This window comes from Mus caroli, unplaced genomic scaffold (genome assembly GCF_978045245.1).
Source record: "Mus caroli unplaced genomic scaffold, Mus_caroli_1 scaffold_5, whole genome shotgun sequence".
Lineage (NCBI taxonomy): Eukaryota > Metazoa > Chordata > Mammalia > Rodentia > Muridae > Mus > Mus caroli.
Window position 1 is genome coordinate 11,941,658 of NW_028227260.1, and position 15,853 is coordinate 11,957,510.

Here is a 15,853-nt window from a genome sequence, read left to right on the forward strand (position 1 = left end):
CTGTGGTACTCAGGGCAAAAGGAAGGAGAGGCCTCTTCCCCACGCCCCGGGGCCCCCCACTTTCCCACGCAGGCGCCCTGGGACTCCGGCCTCCTCACCCGCTGGCCACAGCCCCACCTCATTTTTTAGTTAATTAATGGGCGGCCACATGTTCCTCCTCAGAAGGGCGTAGCCATCGCCAGCAACCATTCTGGTTGGCCTGCAGACTAGCGCGGCGTGTGATGCCGTCGCGACTCCGTCACTGCGTTTAGGGCGTGGCTTCGGCTCCGGGCGCCTCAAGGAGACTTGGGGACGCCCGCACCACTCCTTTTGAGTGCCTGGGTGCCGCGGCCGCCGCGTGAGTCTGCTGCGCTCCATGAGGAAGATGCTTGCCGCTGTATCCCGCGTGTTGGCAGGCACTGCGCAGAAGCCGGTGAGGTCGCCTGATCCCGGGAGGCCGGGGTGGGGCTGGAGCCGGCCTGAGGCGGGGCAGGAAGAGGGCGGACCGGGCCCCCCTGGAGCGCACGGCTTGGGGCTGGGGACGAGCTGCGGGACTTGGGTGGGCTTTCCCCGCAGTCCGTGTCGCCACTGGCTGGGGGAAGAGCGGCTTGAGAACGGGCCCGGTCCGCTGTGCCTCCCCCGATCGCCGCCAGCGGAGCTTCACGCCAGCTCCCCTGCAGCGCCCCACAACTGCTCGTCCCTTACGGGATACTGGGAGGAGGAGCTTGGGCTTGCTCCAGCCTCTCTGCACTCCGCTGACTTCCACTCTCCTTCATGTCATTGCTCTTGGCTATGAGGCCACGTAAGACGAAATAAAGAGCTCCCAGTCCCGGGAGTCAGGTTCCGTGCGCACTCCGACTTCTTCGTTTACTAGTCTTGAGTCTACCAGGAACCATCAAGAAGCAGGATTTGTAAAAACTCATCTGAGGGCCCAGTTCTCTCATCTCCATAATGGAGATTCTGAGGACGCTACCTTCTGGGGGGGGGGGGGTTATCTTGAGTTGGTCAGTGGCACGTATGCCAACCCTTCTGCCTGGCACCTGCCAAGGACGGTGTCCAGCCGCGTGAGCATTTGTGGATCACCTGTGTTCTGTTCTGAGGAAGGTTCAGGGAGGTCAGGTTCACGGAAAACAAACTTCCTCCACTCCCTGCTCCTCTGAACTTTTTCTTGGCAGTCAATTTTCGAGCAATCGAGCATAACCCAGAGGAAGCCTCCTTTACCCTTAAACACACAGAGGCTTAGAGTTCAAAGTAGCGAAAGAAAACAGCAATGGTTTTCGGAGGGTTGGGATTAGAGGTTAAGACTTACGACCCGGCTTTAAGAGCTGTCTAATAAAGCTTTTAGCATTTTGACCTCTAGCCACACAGAGGTTGCCTTCTCTTGGTGTAACTGTCATCAGGCTTTGACTTGTAATTCTGGTTCTATTGATTTCTTTAGGATTTGATGCAATTCTGCTCAGTGTGGGGAGGTTGTAGAAAGGTCGAAAGTGTCCTTCTCTAGGAATTGCATCAAGGAATGGAAAAACACCATTTGAATCTGAACCGGCAGCAAAGCACATTTCTACGACATAGCCAACATTTATTGAGCTCTTAGTATGTGTCCTGAATTCGGCCACGATCTTCACGAGTGTTAAAAGTGCATCATTGATTTTCAGTTTGTTTGAACAAGTTTCTTGTGTGCAGAAATTGTTAGTTGAAGGGAAATTTGTTTATAGCTTGGGGGCTGGGCATGAAATAAAATTGAAAACTAAAAGAAACTTTGTTCTCAGTGGAAAGAAAAAATAAACAGCTCTGACTAGAATCAAAGTTTCTATAAGTTGCATTAGAATCCGAAATCAATAAAAATCATACCTTCTGCTTTGAAGACATGTGCTCCTCTTTAAGGGGAATAGGAAGCTGGGAACACTTTTAAATCTTCGTTAGACACTAGTAGCTAACCTTAGGTGTTGTATAGCTTTGTCTGACAGTCGTTTGCCATTTCCTTTAAATTCACCTTACAGCAGGAAAAAAAAAATAAGATTCTAGAGTCGAATTCACCATAGGAAGTACCCAGTTATTTTCTCACTTCTTGTTGTGGTGGAACATCTCCAGAAAGTAGCTTTTAAATTTTTCTTTTCTTTTCTTTTTTTTTGAGATAAAGTCTCACTATGTATCCCTGGCTGTCCTGGAACTCAGATCTCTTTGCTTTTCTACCTCTGGAGTGCTTGCATTAAAATCTTGTGTGACCACATCCGGCATGCTAAGGAGGAAGAGAAGTAGGTCTCTTTGTCTCTGTGTCTCTAGTCTCTTTATGTAAGAGGCTCATTTTGTAGCTCCTGCTGGCCTGGAACTCACATGTTGACTAGGCTGGCTCGGTGCCTGCCTCTGCCTCTGCCTCTTAAAGAAGTGGAGCAGCATGCCTGGCTGCTAGTTTTCTTTGTGCCTATAGTTGTTGTTACATGGTAATTAGGAACCATTCTTGAAGCTTTTCTGAGTGTTTCAAACTCTGGAGTTGACCTCCTATCTCTTTATCATTTGCAAATCTAAGGAATTGCAGATTTCTTTATTTCCGCCCTCTGAACACAAAACACAAAATGGCTCGAGGGTTTTAGTTTTTCCTGTTCTACGGGTGAAAAGACTTTAAAATTTAATTTAAGCCCTGCAAAAAGATCCTTACCTATAGTAAACAGTGGCCAGCTGAACTTGTGTAACAAGAGCCATTGGTAGCCAAGGATACCCAGAGGCGAGGGGGGGGGGGTGTTAGGCACTTGCTCTTTGATGGCTGCCGAGATGTGCTTAAAGTTCAGAGCCCTTATCTTACTCTGTGGCCTCTGTGTGCTTTGTACCTTTCCACCTTTTATTCTGCTAGTTGTTTTCCCCCTTAACAATCAGGGAAACATGGAGATTTTGCCTCAGGCTGTAAAATTGCCTCCGTCTCCTCACACTTTTTGGATGTGAAACTTTGAAATGGTTTACAAAAGTTGCGCTTTTAGTTTTAAATGGAGGTGAAAGCTTTCAAAGTCTGTAAGACCAAGTGAATTTAATTTTTTTTTTTGCCTTTGCCTTTGCCACTTGTATTTGTTATGCTTTCTTTTGTGAGATTCTTTTCTTACTACCATTTTTTTTGTCTGCATATTAGGCAAGATTTTTAATTCATGCTGGTACATTCTGAGAATTCTTAAATACTTTTACTTGGCCACTTGAATAATCCTGTGTTTAGATACTGTTATTTTCTTGAGTAAATTGTTCGAAGTCTCCATGAGAGGAATTTAATTAGGGGGGAAGTGTAGCTCAGAGGGAGAGCATGCCCTTAGCAATTGGAGGTCATGTGTTCAACCCCCAGCCACCCAACCCCTGCCCAGCCCCAGAAAAGAAAACCTGACAGGAATCTCATTTAAAGTTAATTCTTATTATTTAGTTTTCTGAGACACACTGAGAGACACAGTTGTGTCTCTCCACCCCCAACCCCTGCCCCCCATAGCCTGGCTGTCCGTAGACCGGGCTAGCCTCAAACTCATCCCACCCCCACCCCTGCCTCTACCTCCCCGGGGTGATGGGGTTAAAGAAATGAGCCATCACTGCCCTGCTCAGTAAACATATCTTTGAGAAAGAACTCACCCTTTTTTTTCCTCCTACTAATGCCTCGCTGGTTTGATCTCTGTTGTAGATTGTTCCCCAAACTAGTTTCTGTAGTTGTATCTAGAAATTTACTTTGCAATACAGTAGCTAGTTCTGGCTTCACAGACTCAGTTTAACTGCCAAAAAAAAATAGCACAACCATTTGTTTGCTACCTGGCTGGTCTCTGGGTTAGTTTTTCTTCATTTTGAGATAGCTCTGTTTACACCTTGTCTCTTCCTCTGATTTAACTGCAGCATCCGTTACTAGTATTTCGATTTGCCCTTGGGTAAGTGTGCCATTGTATTTGTCGGCTTTGTCGGATAGTAATAGAGTAGTTGCCAAGTATGCTCATCCCACTTTGTGTCTATGGGTTTGCACAGTTTCTGATTTTCAGTTCCCTGTGGTTAAGCTGTGGTCTGAAAATACTCAATGAAAACAAAAATCTCAGAAAGAAAGAATTGATGGGTTTAACTCTGTGTGCTGTTCTGCCTAGGATGGTGCAATCTTGCACTCCCTTCCGCCAGGTATCCGCTCTGTAGACTCAGCTCCCCAGCTGGACAGCACCAGGAGCCATCTTGATCACCATCAGATCAGCTGCCTGTACTTGCACATAGATAGCATTCAGTATTCCCAGTGGTTTTAGGATTCTACTGAGGGTCTTTCCTGGCCATAATGGAAGGTGCTGCATGCCTCTCATTCCAGCATTGGGAGGAGGCAGTGCGAAAGAGCAAGTAGATCTTAACAACTCCGCCCTATTGGCTCATCTATACTTGGAGGTATACGGAGCCTGCTGATCTTAACCCTCACAATGGTCAAACCCAGTGCTGCAAAACATTGTGTTATATATTAAACATGCTTTTTTTGTTTAAATGGGATCTGAGACTATGCTTCAAATCTCCAGGACAAAACACTTGCAGGTTTACGTGCAGATGCGGCAGAACGTGGCCAAAATGGAATGATTCTGTGTTGTGGTCTAATGTGAACCTTAGCTGTCACATAGAATGTTGTTCCAAGATTTCTTCAGTTGTGAAAGTAGAAAGGAATTGGTAACTCCAGGGCAGTGATAGCCACTCAAACATCAAGAAGGGAACACTGTTTTAAGAAACCCTTCTTCCCTTATGGGACTTGAAGAGGAACCTTCTCAAGATGTAGGCTGTTCTGCTGTAGAAGGGCTGGCCCAAGTCTCTTGTTAACCAGCACTAATAGCCGGGCGTGATGGCACACGCCTTTTAATCCCAGCACTGGAGAGGCAGAGGCAGGCAGATTTCTGAGTTCGAGGCCAGCCTGGTCTACAAAGTGAGTTCCAGGACAGCCAGGGCTACACAGAGAAACCCTGTCTCGAAAAACCAAAAACAAACGCAGCACTAATAGGGTGTTTCTCATTAAGGTATTTATCTAGCTCATACTCTGAGTCGTTTTTTTTTTTTTTTCCTCCTTCTCTATGGGTATGTATCGTAGAAAAGCAGTTCCCCGTAGATAGGGATTGATGGATAGTTTTATTCCACGTACTTTGTAAATGAACCTTCCGAAGCCCACGTGTAATCTAGTTTCTGTAGTTTGGTTGGTAATTATTGCTGTTCTCACTGTGACTTCTTTGAAAACAAAGCAGATGAGTGTGGTGTTTGCCACTCTCCATTTTGCCTTCAGATATGGCTATGTCTTAGATCCGTGCTTTAAGCATGGGTTCATGATAGCAATGACTTGATCTTGACGGTAAAAAAACAAAACAAAACAAAACCCCCCACCAAGATAATGGCTTTCTTTGCCTGTTTTTGTTTTCTAGGCAAGCCGGGTGCTGGTTGCTTCCCGGAATTTTGCAAACGATGCTACATTTGAGATTAAGGTGAGCTGTGTTTCACTTTAGTAGTTACTCGGTTTTGGACACGTATAGCTTGATACAGTTTCACCTTAAAGGGGGAGTCTTGATATTGGTGCTTTGAGGGTGGGGTCACTTTTCTTTCTGAATATTCCAGAATCAAAGGCTCAGAGAAGTTGAACAAGAGTAACTTGCTAGTAGTTTCAGGGAAACAGGCTTTAGAAATGTACTGTGGTTGTGGTGTCAAGCCTCTTGACATTCCGACATGCTGTCATCTGCAAATATGTTGGGTTGCCCCCAGAGCTGACCTGGGCACGTGGCCCTTCTTGAGCCAAAGGTTGGATATACGTGTGGTGTGGGGTGTGCTTCAGTGAAACATTGATGACCATAGATTTAAGGAATCAGAAGCAATGTGAAGCACTGCTTTTTATTTTACTTAATTTTAAGCCAAGGTCTCATAGAGCCCGAGTTAGCTCCAAACTATCCAGCAAAGGGATAACCTTGAACGCTTGATCCTGTAGTCAACTTTCAACTGATGAGATCATAGGTGTATGCTATCACACATCCTTCCTCCCCTCCCTCTCCCTTCCTTCTTTCCTTCCCTCCTTCCTTTTTGGTTTTACAAGACACGGTCTCTCTGTGGAGCCTTGGCTGTCCTGGAACTCACTCTGTAGACCCGTATGGCCTCAAACTCCTATAGATCGCCTGCCTCCGCCTTCCAGAGTGCTGGAATTAAAGGCGTGTGCCACCACAGCCGGCTTACACCTTCTTGAAGCACTTTGGAGGCCTGCATGTCTTTGCTGTTCAAGTTGTCTATTAGTGGAGCTGGATCTTAGAATGAGCCGGCAGTATCTGTGGGGTAGTAACTGGAGGCGGGGACCATCTTCCTCCACTTCAGAAATGTGACCTTCATCGGCTAGAAGAGGGCCCTCCAGTCAGCACAGTGCTCACCAGAGAGGATGGGCTCAAGTACTACAGGATGATGCAGACTGTGCGCCGGATGGAGCTAAAGGCGGATCAGCTGTATAAGCAGAAAATCATTCGTGGTTTCTGTCATTTGTGTGATGGTCAGGTAAGTGATAGGTTTGTTATACAGCCACATTATTGGGATTTTTAAATAGGTTGCTTCCTTCTTTCCTTCCTTCCCTCTCCCCCTTATCACTTCCTTTTACTTCTCCTTCATCCTGTCCTTATAACATTTAAAAACCACCATTTATTTACCTATCTTGTGTGTGGTGGGGGGACATGTGTGTCACCCTGTGTGTAAGTGTGTATGTGTGGTGGCGGCATCAGAGGACAGCTTGCAGTGGGGTTTGAATCTTCCCTTCTACCATCTGGGTTCTAGGGATTGAGCTCAACATGTCAGGCTTGATAGCAAATTCTTTGCTCTCACTGACTTCTGCCTGCCCTCCCACCCACTTGCCTCGATGCCCAAGCTGGGATAGGTACGAGCCACCACACTTAACTTTAAATATAGTTACTTTTCTTTTCTTTTTGTTTGTTTTTATTTGTTTGTTTGTTTGTTTGTTTGTTTGTTTTTCGAGACAGGGTTTCTCTGTATAGCCCTGGCTGTCCTGGAACTCACTTTGTAGACCAGGCTGGCCTCGAACTCAGAAATCCGCCTGCCTCTGCCTCCCAAGTGCTGGGATTAAAGGCGTGCGCCACCACCGCCCGGCTAAATAGTTTTTATTTACTGTTTTTCACTGGACTTCTCAGGTCAGAAGGCTTTGAAGGTAGGGTTTTAGGCTAGAAACTAGAATACTAGGACCCACTGTGAAGTGTAGCCTTAAGAATTCATTCACAGCTAGAGTTTCTCAATTTTACATCTGCTCTTAGCATTTTACTGCCCTAAAATTTGCTAGAACCCCACTCATCTATACTGTATAAATTCCTGGGGAAAGGGGGCTATTTTGTTGCTTTTTTGGTGTATGAGTTACTTCCCTTTGTGACAGAATAGCCAACCAAAGCAACATAAGGGCATGCTGATTTTTAGCTCAGAGTTTGAAGGTACAGCCTGTCTTGGTGAGGGCACTGCAGTGGGAGCCGAGAGAGCGGGGAGAGTATTGTATCTGCAGTCAGGAAGCAGAGAGGCGAGTGCTGCTGCCCACCTTACTGTGTCCTATTTAAGTCAGTCTGGGGGCCTAGCCTGTGGGATGGTGTCCCCAGATTTAGGGTAGATCTTCCCACTTGAACCCGAAACATTTCCTCATAGACACACCCAGAGATTTTTCTCCTAGGTGAATCTAGAACTTTTTTAAAAAAAAGAATGATTTATTTAATGTATGGGAGCTGTCTTCGGACACACCAGAAGAGAGCATCATATCCCATTATAGATGGCTTTGAGCCACCATGTGGTTGCTGGGATTTGAACTCAGAACCTCTGGAAGAGCAGTCAGTGGTGCTCTTTACCACTGGCCATCTCTCCAGCCCCATTCTAGAACTTTTTAAGTTGACAGCTACTGCAGGCACAGCACAATTGGTTACTGCTACTGGTTCCAAATTCAGAAACTTCTGGGAGCTAGCAAGGTAGAATAAATGAAATAGGCCATGTATAACAAAATATGCAAGGTGGATCCGTGGGGAGTGGGAATGGTTATGCCCCACCCAGAGGTGCCATGACTTGGTTCTGGTCAGTTACTTCCATATGGAAACAGAACCCACTAAGGCGTGTTTGGTTTTCATTACATTCTATTCGGTTATTGTCAAAGCTGCCCAGGCTAAAGGAGACAGCACTTGTGTGGACTGGTTATGGTTTATGGTTTGTACCTTTGTCTTTTGGATTACGAGTAGCGGGATTTACTTCCCTAATTTTTTTTTAAAAACTAGTTCTAATAAAACCTTTTTATTCAACTGTGGAAATGGCATTGCTTCCTGGCTCCTTCCTCCTCTACTACAGGAAGCCTGCTGCGTGGGCCTGGAGGCTGGCATAAACCCCACGGACCACCTCATCACCGCCTATCGAGCACATGGCTTCACCTTCACTCGGGGCCTGCCTGTGCGAGCAATTCTTGCAGAGCTAACAGGTTTGTTGTAGATTTACAGAGACGGGTTAGTGCATGGAGGGGTAGTCGGATAGATAGCTCCCATTAAGTTGCTAAGCATTATGAGTTAGTGGTAAAAAAAAAAAAATGAAATGATCCTTCTGGCGTAGCACTTTGGTACCTCTGTTGTACCTTTGAGGAAACCATTTATGAGGCTACCTGACCCCTCAATGTGAAATTGAAAAATCATAGCCCTGTACAGTGGGAATAAGGTTTGCTGTCACTAAACATGCCAGCAAGAAGTCTAGTGGAGAAAGTAAATTGGGTGAAGTGCTTTGTAGCATGCTGACAGAGTCTAGATAGCTATTTACTATCCCTCTTTCCTGTGACATTTTTGGGTCATATATTATTCAGTGTACCAGTGGCGAAGTCGGGTTCATGTACTTCCTCCAACCCCAATGTCAAGATGCCGTGCTGATGTAGGGTACGTGACTAGAGAGAGAGCAGACACTGGAGGGTTAGGTAACCTTCCTTATCCGACAGGGAGACAAGGAGGAATGTGTTCTCCTGAAGGGACAGGTGGTTAGACAATTGGATGGCTACTGCTTTGTGTGGTTGGGTTTTCATGCATGGCTATGTGCTGCCATTTCTAGGAAGAAGAGGAGGTTGTGCTAAAGGGAAAGGCGGGTCAATGCACATGTACGCCAAGAACTTCTATGGAGGCAATGGCATCGTTGGAGCTCAGGTAACTGAGGAAGAGCAGATATGTTAGTAGGTTTGGTCCAGGAACTTCTTCACCCTGGAGAACTTCTCTCTGGAAGGATTGCAATAAAATTTGAGAGTTTGGTCTGTTTTTTTTTTTTTTTTTTTTTTTTTTTAAGATCTGTTTATTATTATATGTATGTACACTGTAGCTGACTTCAGACGCTCCAGAAGAGGGCATCAGATTCATTACAGGTGATTGTGAGCCACCATGTGGTTGCTGGGATTTGAACTCAGGACCTTTGGAAGAGCAGTCAGTGCTCTTACCCGCTGAGCCATCTCGCCAACCCTGGTTTGTTTTTAAACACTTAGTCTTACCAATGTATTAGTTAATAGGTAGTGATCCAAAGTTCATACTTTTTGCTGTGTTTCATGAGTAAAACCCTGTAACAGTGGAGTTGTCCCTTTACCTTATTATAGTTCAGTAAAATGAATTGCGTCTCACCTCACTCTCATGCTGGGGCCCAGTTACAAGAAAGGGTCTGTTAGACTGACAGCCTAATCATAATCAAAGCCTCACTCTCCTTAGGGAGTCCTCATTCTTATCAATGAGAGGTGAAACAGTAACAGCACACAAAAATGTCCAATGCAGTAGGTTTTTATTGTATAATAAACCTAGGTTCCCATTTTTACTTTGTTAGGATCGGTAGTTAAATCTTTGGGTGGACAAATGTCAGCCCTTGTTGAAACAATATAGTAGTTATGTTTTGTTTACAATAACCCGGTAGGTGACTAGTGACAGGGTGGGAGTGGAGAGTTACAGCACTAGTTTAGCTCCAGATGTTGAAATTTAAGAGTATTGTAACTGATTCATTTACTGGGTCCTTTCCTGGTTGTTGGTTTTGCTAGGTGCCCCTGGGAGCAGGAATTGCCCTGGCCTGCAAGTACAATGGAAAAGATGAGGTCTGTTTGACATTATACGGCGATGGTGCTGCTAATCAGGCAAGTGCAGCTCTGAATTTCCAAGTTGTGACTTGTCATATTTGGACTTAAAAAGAAATGGGATATTGTTTATTGAAATAGCACTTCATGTGGCACACTCACATCTGGTTTTATGGCCCTGTGAAAAAAGATCTATTTAGTTTTGTGTGTGTGTATGATTGTTTTGCCTGTATGTATGTTTGTGTACTGCATGTCTGCCTGGTGACAGTAGAGGTCAGAAGATCCTCTGGAGCTAGGGTTGAAGATGGTTGTGAGCTGTCATGTGGGGGCTGGGAACAGAACCTGGGTCTTCTCCAAGAGCAGCATGTGCTTTTAGCAGGTGTTTAGCTCCACTTGTAAATCTATAGACTCTTACTTTCTTGGGCTCCAGGGCAATGCCGGATTCCTGTAGTGTCAGAACCTTAATTGTTGGTTTCTTGGTCTCATTACTCCCCATTCTCTGGATCGGCACTTAGTGAGGCATGTCTCAGATGCTGCCGAGTCACTCTGATTATCTGGTCAAGTGAGTCTGACAGATTAATGAGAGTATATAACTAATTGGTAGCTCAGTGTTTCTCCATGCTCTTTATAGTGTGTCCTGTATTAGCAGACCCCCACATGCATATTAGTTGTACAGTGCCCGTCATACCCCTACCATGGCCAGCGCATGCTCCTTTCCCTTCCCACCAAAGCCTTGGTTAGAAAGGCTCTCCTGGCCTTTGCGCAAGCTTTCTGTGTTAGGTAGAGCACCAGTTGTTCGGGATGGGGAGGGTCCCGAGAAGTGAGCAAAACTAAGCCACGTGAACATTTTCTAAACTCTTTTCAGGGTCAGATCTTTGAAGCTTACAATATGGCAGCACTGTGGAAATTACCTTGCATTTTTATCTGTGAGAACAACCGCTATGGCATGGGGACGTCTGTTGAGAGAGCAGCAGCCAGCACGGACTACTACAAAAGAGGAGATTTTATTCCTGGACTCAGGGTAAGGTCCCTAGCTGCTCTATGGTTTCATCACCTTATGCCTGACTAGGTCATAGAAAAGTGGCGCGGGAGGAGAGGTGTGGCTTAGTGGCCAAGAACTTGCCTAGCATGTGCGAGGCTCTGGATCCCATTCTCCATTCTCCGGCACCACAATCGCAGTGAAATAGGTTTGTACACTGTGGCTACATTCTGCCCCTTCCACCTTTATTAACAGGTAGATGGAATGGATATCTTGTGTGTCCGAGAGGCAACAAAGTTTGCAGCTGCCTATTGCAGGTCTGGTAAGGTAAGATTGGAAATCTTTTCATAGGCTTTTAGGTTATACATTTATAATAACATTTATCTCAAAGTTCAAAGAAGGCTTTCTGGATAGCAGTTAGAACTATCCTGGGGTAATGAGTTCTCGAAGACAGAGTCCAGTGAGGTACCATAGTCATGCTGGCCAAAAAGTGGGAATGGGTGGGTAGGGGAGTGGGGGGGAGGGTATGGGGGACTTTTGGGATAGCATTGGAAATGTAATTGAGGAAAATACATAATAAAAAAATATTAAAAAAAAAGAAACCCTGTCTCAAAAGAAAAATCAACCAGTAAACTCCTGACAGCTGAGATGATACATAGAAGGATTAAGAATGTATTGAATGTCAATGGGGGCAGGGGGTGGTTTCCATTTGAGGTCAATGATTGTTGGCAGCACCCAGTCCCATCATTTTAAACACTTTGGCTTTGTTTTAGGGGCCCATCCTGATGGAGCTACAGACTTACCGCTACCATGGACACAGCATGAGTGACCCTGGAGTAAGGTAAGGTCGTGAGGAATCTGCGTGTGGTTTCCATAATAGTGGGTGGGCAGGCTTTGGGCTACTTAAAATGGCAGAGTACTGCAACATTGGCTTTTGCGAGTACTGCAACATTGGCTTTTGCAACTGGATATAATTGCAGTTTTGTTGGCATCAAGTGGTTATTTTGAGTCTTAGTCTGAAAGCAGCCTGCAGTGTATCCTATGTGCTACAGCATGAGGAGCAATTTCAAAAAGAGCATTATTATGTAACTAAATTATAGGGTAGAATTGAATGTCAGGCAGGTCTGCGATACAGAATTATTTTGGGGGTCATTTAGTTAGGCATTACCCCTAATTCAGGCATGGCATGTTCTACCTGAAGAGGACTGGGGTTTGAAAATGTCACTGGTAGGGAGCAAGGCGAACTGCCACATGGGAAGTTCCAGTTGTCCTTTTCACTTAGCTCTAACAGGGACTTCTGAATTAGGAGGTTTGTCACAGTTGAAAGAAGTCAAGTTTAAAGTTTAGCCGTTATAGAATGGACTAAGGGAAGGCAGAGAACAAGTTATGTGGATGAGTAGATAGATGTGTAGCAACTGCCCCACCACAGAACCCCGATGCTTTTTCCAAAGTAACCAGTAGTAACTTGGTGCCCAGCATTTTGCTGGCCATGCTGCTTGGGGTCTTAGTGAGAAAGGCAAGGCGTTGTGGTAGGTGTTGTGGTGCTTCAGAGCCTGGAACTAGCACATCTGCAAGCTTCCATTTGCCCTATCCATGTAAAAAACTGAGGCTAAAGAGTGATGGCCCTGCCTTCCGGATCAAAGAAGTGAATCGGAACTTGGCCCTTGTCAGAATGCTAGAGAAGCCTGAAGTTGGAGCAAAGATTTTTCTTTTTTTTTAATTTTTCATTTTTTATTGGTTATTTTATTAATTACATTTCAAATGTTATCCCCTTTCCTGGGTTCCCTTCTGCAACCACCCTATCCCATTCCCCCCTCCCCCTGCTTCTATGAGGGTGCTCCCCCACCCACCCATCCACTCCCACCTCACCCGCCCTAGCATTTCCCTACCCTGGGGCCTCAAGCCTTCACAGGACCAAGGGCCTCCCCTCTCATTGATGCCAGATAAGGCTGCTACATATGCGGCTGGAGCCATGGGAACTTCCATGTGTATTCTTTGGTTGGTGGCTTAGTCCCTGGGGGGGTCTGGTTGGTTCATATTGTTGTTCCTCCTATGGGGTTGCAGACCCCTTCAGCTCTTTCCCCTAACTCCATTATTGGGGTTCACATGCTCAGTCCAATGCTTGGCTGCAAGCAGCCACCAAACCCAGACAACTATTGCTGATGCCAGGAAGTGCTTGCTGACAGGAGCCTGATATAGCTGTCCCCTGAGAGGCTCTGCCACAGCCTGACCAATATAGATGTTAATAACTTTCTATAAAAGATGCCTAACTGCCTGCCACCCTGCTATTCCCACAGTGACATGACATCGCTATTAACTTGTTCCTCGCTTTCAAAAACAGACTCCTATACTTCACTCAGCTGTCTGGTCTACAGGCATTTATGGGTCTGTCACTCACTGCATCTCCCTTCTCTACAGCTACCGCACTCGAGAAGAAATCCAGGAAGTAAGAAGTAAGAGTGACCCTATTATGCTTCTCAAGGATAGAATGGTGAACAGCAATCTTGCAAGTGTTGAAGAATTAAAGGTACAGTTTCTCTTGGAGGTTTAAGCCTGGCTTTAAAATTGGGTACTATACCAGTTTCCCATCTCTCACAAAATGTCACCCTCAGCTGGCCTGAGAGTTGAGAAAGTGCTCTGAAGGCTCACAGGGCTATATTTTAGTCCTCTTGCTGAGAATGAACCAGGGAAATGGCTTAGTTGGTTCAGTGCCTGCTGCACAAGCATCCCTGCACCCACAGACAATGGGCCTCTGGTAGGGGTAGAGAGAAGCAGATTCTTGGAGCATGCTGGCCAACCCTCAGAATAAGGAGGTGGAGAGCAACGGAAGATGATGCCTGATATCAGCTCTGGCCTCTACAGACAATTAAGAGTTACAAACTCACAGTCTTAAGTGACTAATCACATTCATACAAAAACTTTGTTTCTCCCTTTTTCCTAAAAATATGCTTTCCATTTTTAATTCATATGCTGTTGAAGAGTCACATAATATTACTACCAACAGGTTCTCAAACATTCTAGTTGGTTCCAAAACTGCCCTGGATTGAAAACAATCTCTTCTATTGTAATCTGCTGTTTAGGAGATTGATGTGGAAGTGAGGAAAGAAATCGAGGATGCTGCCCAGTTTGCCACGGCTGATCCTGAGCCCCCGTTGGAGGAACTAGGCTATCACATCTACAGCAGTGACGCTCCCTTTGAAGTGCGTGGTGCCAACCAGTGGATCAAGTTTAAGTCAGTCAGTTAATGGGAGACTGTTAGATGGATGGATGGGTGTTCCTCAGCCAGTGTAAGGAACTCTGTGCTCTCAACTTTGACAGGAAATACCCAGACAACAAAAGTCTTGAAAACATGTAAATTAAGGGAGAGTAAAATTGCATGCAGTTTGTACATTGCTGTATTCGGTGTATTCATTCATGTGAATAAGAGCGTATTGGATTTGTATAGGATTTTGAGATGGGTATTGCAGAGTTTATAACCATCCATTATATCCTGGGTTAGGTACTAAAAAGGAAGAACTCTGCCATTTGGTGGTGTGGTCCTGCTCGGGAAATGCAAAGCATAGGTAGAAGTGTAGCAGCCACCAGGAATTGTGGAGGTTGGCACTGACCATCATGTCTCTGATCAAAGGCTAGACAAAATCACGTGTTTCAAAATAAGGGTACTTCAGTCACCTCAAAGGTAAAATAGTTTAATTTTTTCCATTTAGACATTTAACAAACATGAAATTGTACTCCTATTGCAAGGCACACTTTTTAACCTTTCACATTTAAGTAATTACACTAGTTTATAAAATACGTATGCTTTATCTTTCCAGTGCTATGCTGAGTTTTTAAATATTAGGTCAGGGCTGACATTTTACTTACAATCTTGTTTATAAACAAGGATGCTCTAAAATCACACGTGCTGGAATGAAATGAGCAAGGGTCTTCCTGGGAACCTCGGAGTTGTGTGTACGACAACAGAAGCTTTAACCATGAGCAGGTGGAGGGTATTTTGTGCTGATTCTCCCCAGGCTCGGCTCACTGTGAAGACTCCTGCATTTGTCTTCTGTGCTGGGAGACTGCATGCCAGAGCCTACAGAGGACACCACCCCTGCAAAACAATAATTTGCAGAAGAAAAGCAAACTTGAAGCCAGCCATCTACTCTTTAAATGTAATTTCTAACTTAAAAGCAAATGTCGCCTTTTTTCTGAATATGGTACCATAGGAATGCTGGTGGCTCTGTGTAGAGGTGTGGACATTTAAACAAGAGTGTAAAGAAAGGTCTATCACTTCATGCCTTGCCACCTTGAACCTGAGAAAATGAGCTGTGTTTGCTGTGACATAGGAAAGGTAGGGGAGCTACTAGCATTTTTAAGTATTCACATGAAAAAACCCCTAAACTGTCGGGAGGCTCTCTTACCGTAGTCTGAGGCACCTTAGGTCTTCCTTAGTGATATCATTGAGAATATCAGAAAGTGTATAATCCTCTTCAACAATCTGAAAGATTCAATGTATGGATAAGCAGCTTTTCAACAATATCATAGGAATACTTTGATTTAGAAATGTACCTTTTCTATTGTATTGGCATCCACTCCTTGTAGTTGCAACCAGTCTATAAGCTCTCTGTCGGTTCCCAGTCCATCAGGAGGTGGTGGGTTCTCTGTACCACCTATAATGATTCCAATTTTGTTTTATTGTATAGTAATGTATAACCATAAAATGCTTTAAAAGTAACCGAGTGGATGTGATGATGTATCCCAACAGAAATGTAAATGTGCTGTGAAAAGGAAACGAATTAAACTTGTTTGATTCAGCTACTTTTCCAGGTCTTGAGTTCCCTTTCCAGAGAACAATCATCTCGACCTAAGATAAC

General features: G+C 45.0%; 2 protein-coding genes across 2 annotated transcripts in view; one reads left to right on the forward strand and one right to left on the reverse strand.

Annotated features, from left to right (window-relative positions):
• The first annotated feature begins 236 nt into the window (after positions 1 to 236).
• Pdha1 (pyruvate dehydrogenase E1 subunit alpha 1) lies at positions 237 to 15,797 on the forward strand. Its single transcript, XM_021152936.2, has 11 exons — positions 237 to 412; positions 5,361 to 5,420; positions 6,292 to 6,465; positions 8,290 to 8,416; positions 9,028 to 9,119; positions 9,986 to 10,078; positions 10,884 to 11,039; positions 11,253 to 11,324; positions 11,771 to 11,838; positions 13,416 to 13,524; positions 14,078 to 15,797. Exons 1-11 carry the CDS (start codon positions 356 to 358, stop codon positions 14,240 to 14,242), a joined length of 1,173 nt encoding a protein of 390 aa, XP_021008595.2. The 5' UTR covers positions 237 to 355; the 3' UTR covers positions 14,243 to 15,797.
• Map3k15 (mitogen-activated protein kinase kinase kinase 15) overlaps positions 15,018 to 15,853 on the reverse strand; it is a 148,983-nt gene continuing 148,147 nt past the window's right edge. Inside the window, exons 27-29 of the mRNA XM_021152935.3 lie at positions 15,549 to 15,649; positions 15,401 to 15,477; positions 15,018 to 15,090 (exon numbers count right to left, since the gene is read on the reverse strand). Of these exons, the coding sequence (XP_021008594.1) occupies positions 15,018 to 15,090; positions 15,401 to 15,477; positions 15,549 to 15,649 (251 nt within the window). The remainder of the gene's footprint in view (positions 15,091 to 15,400; positions 15,478 to 15,548; positions 15,650 to 15,853) is intronic.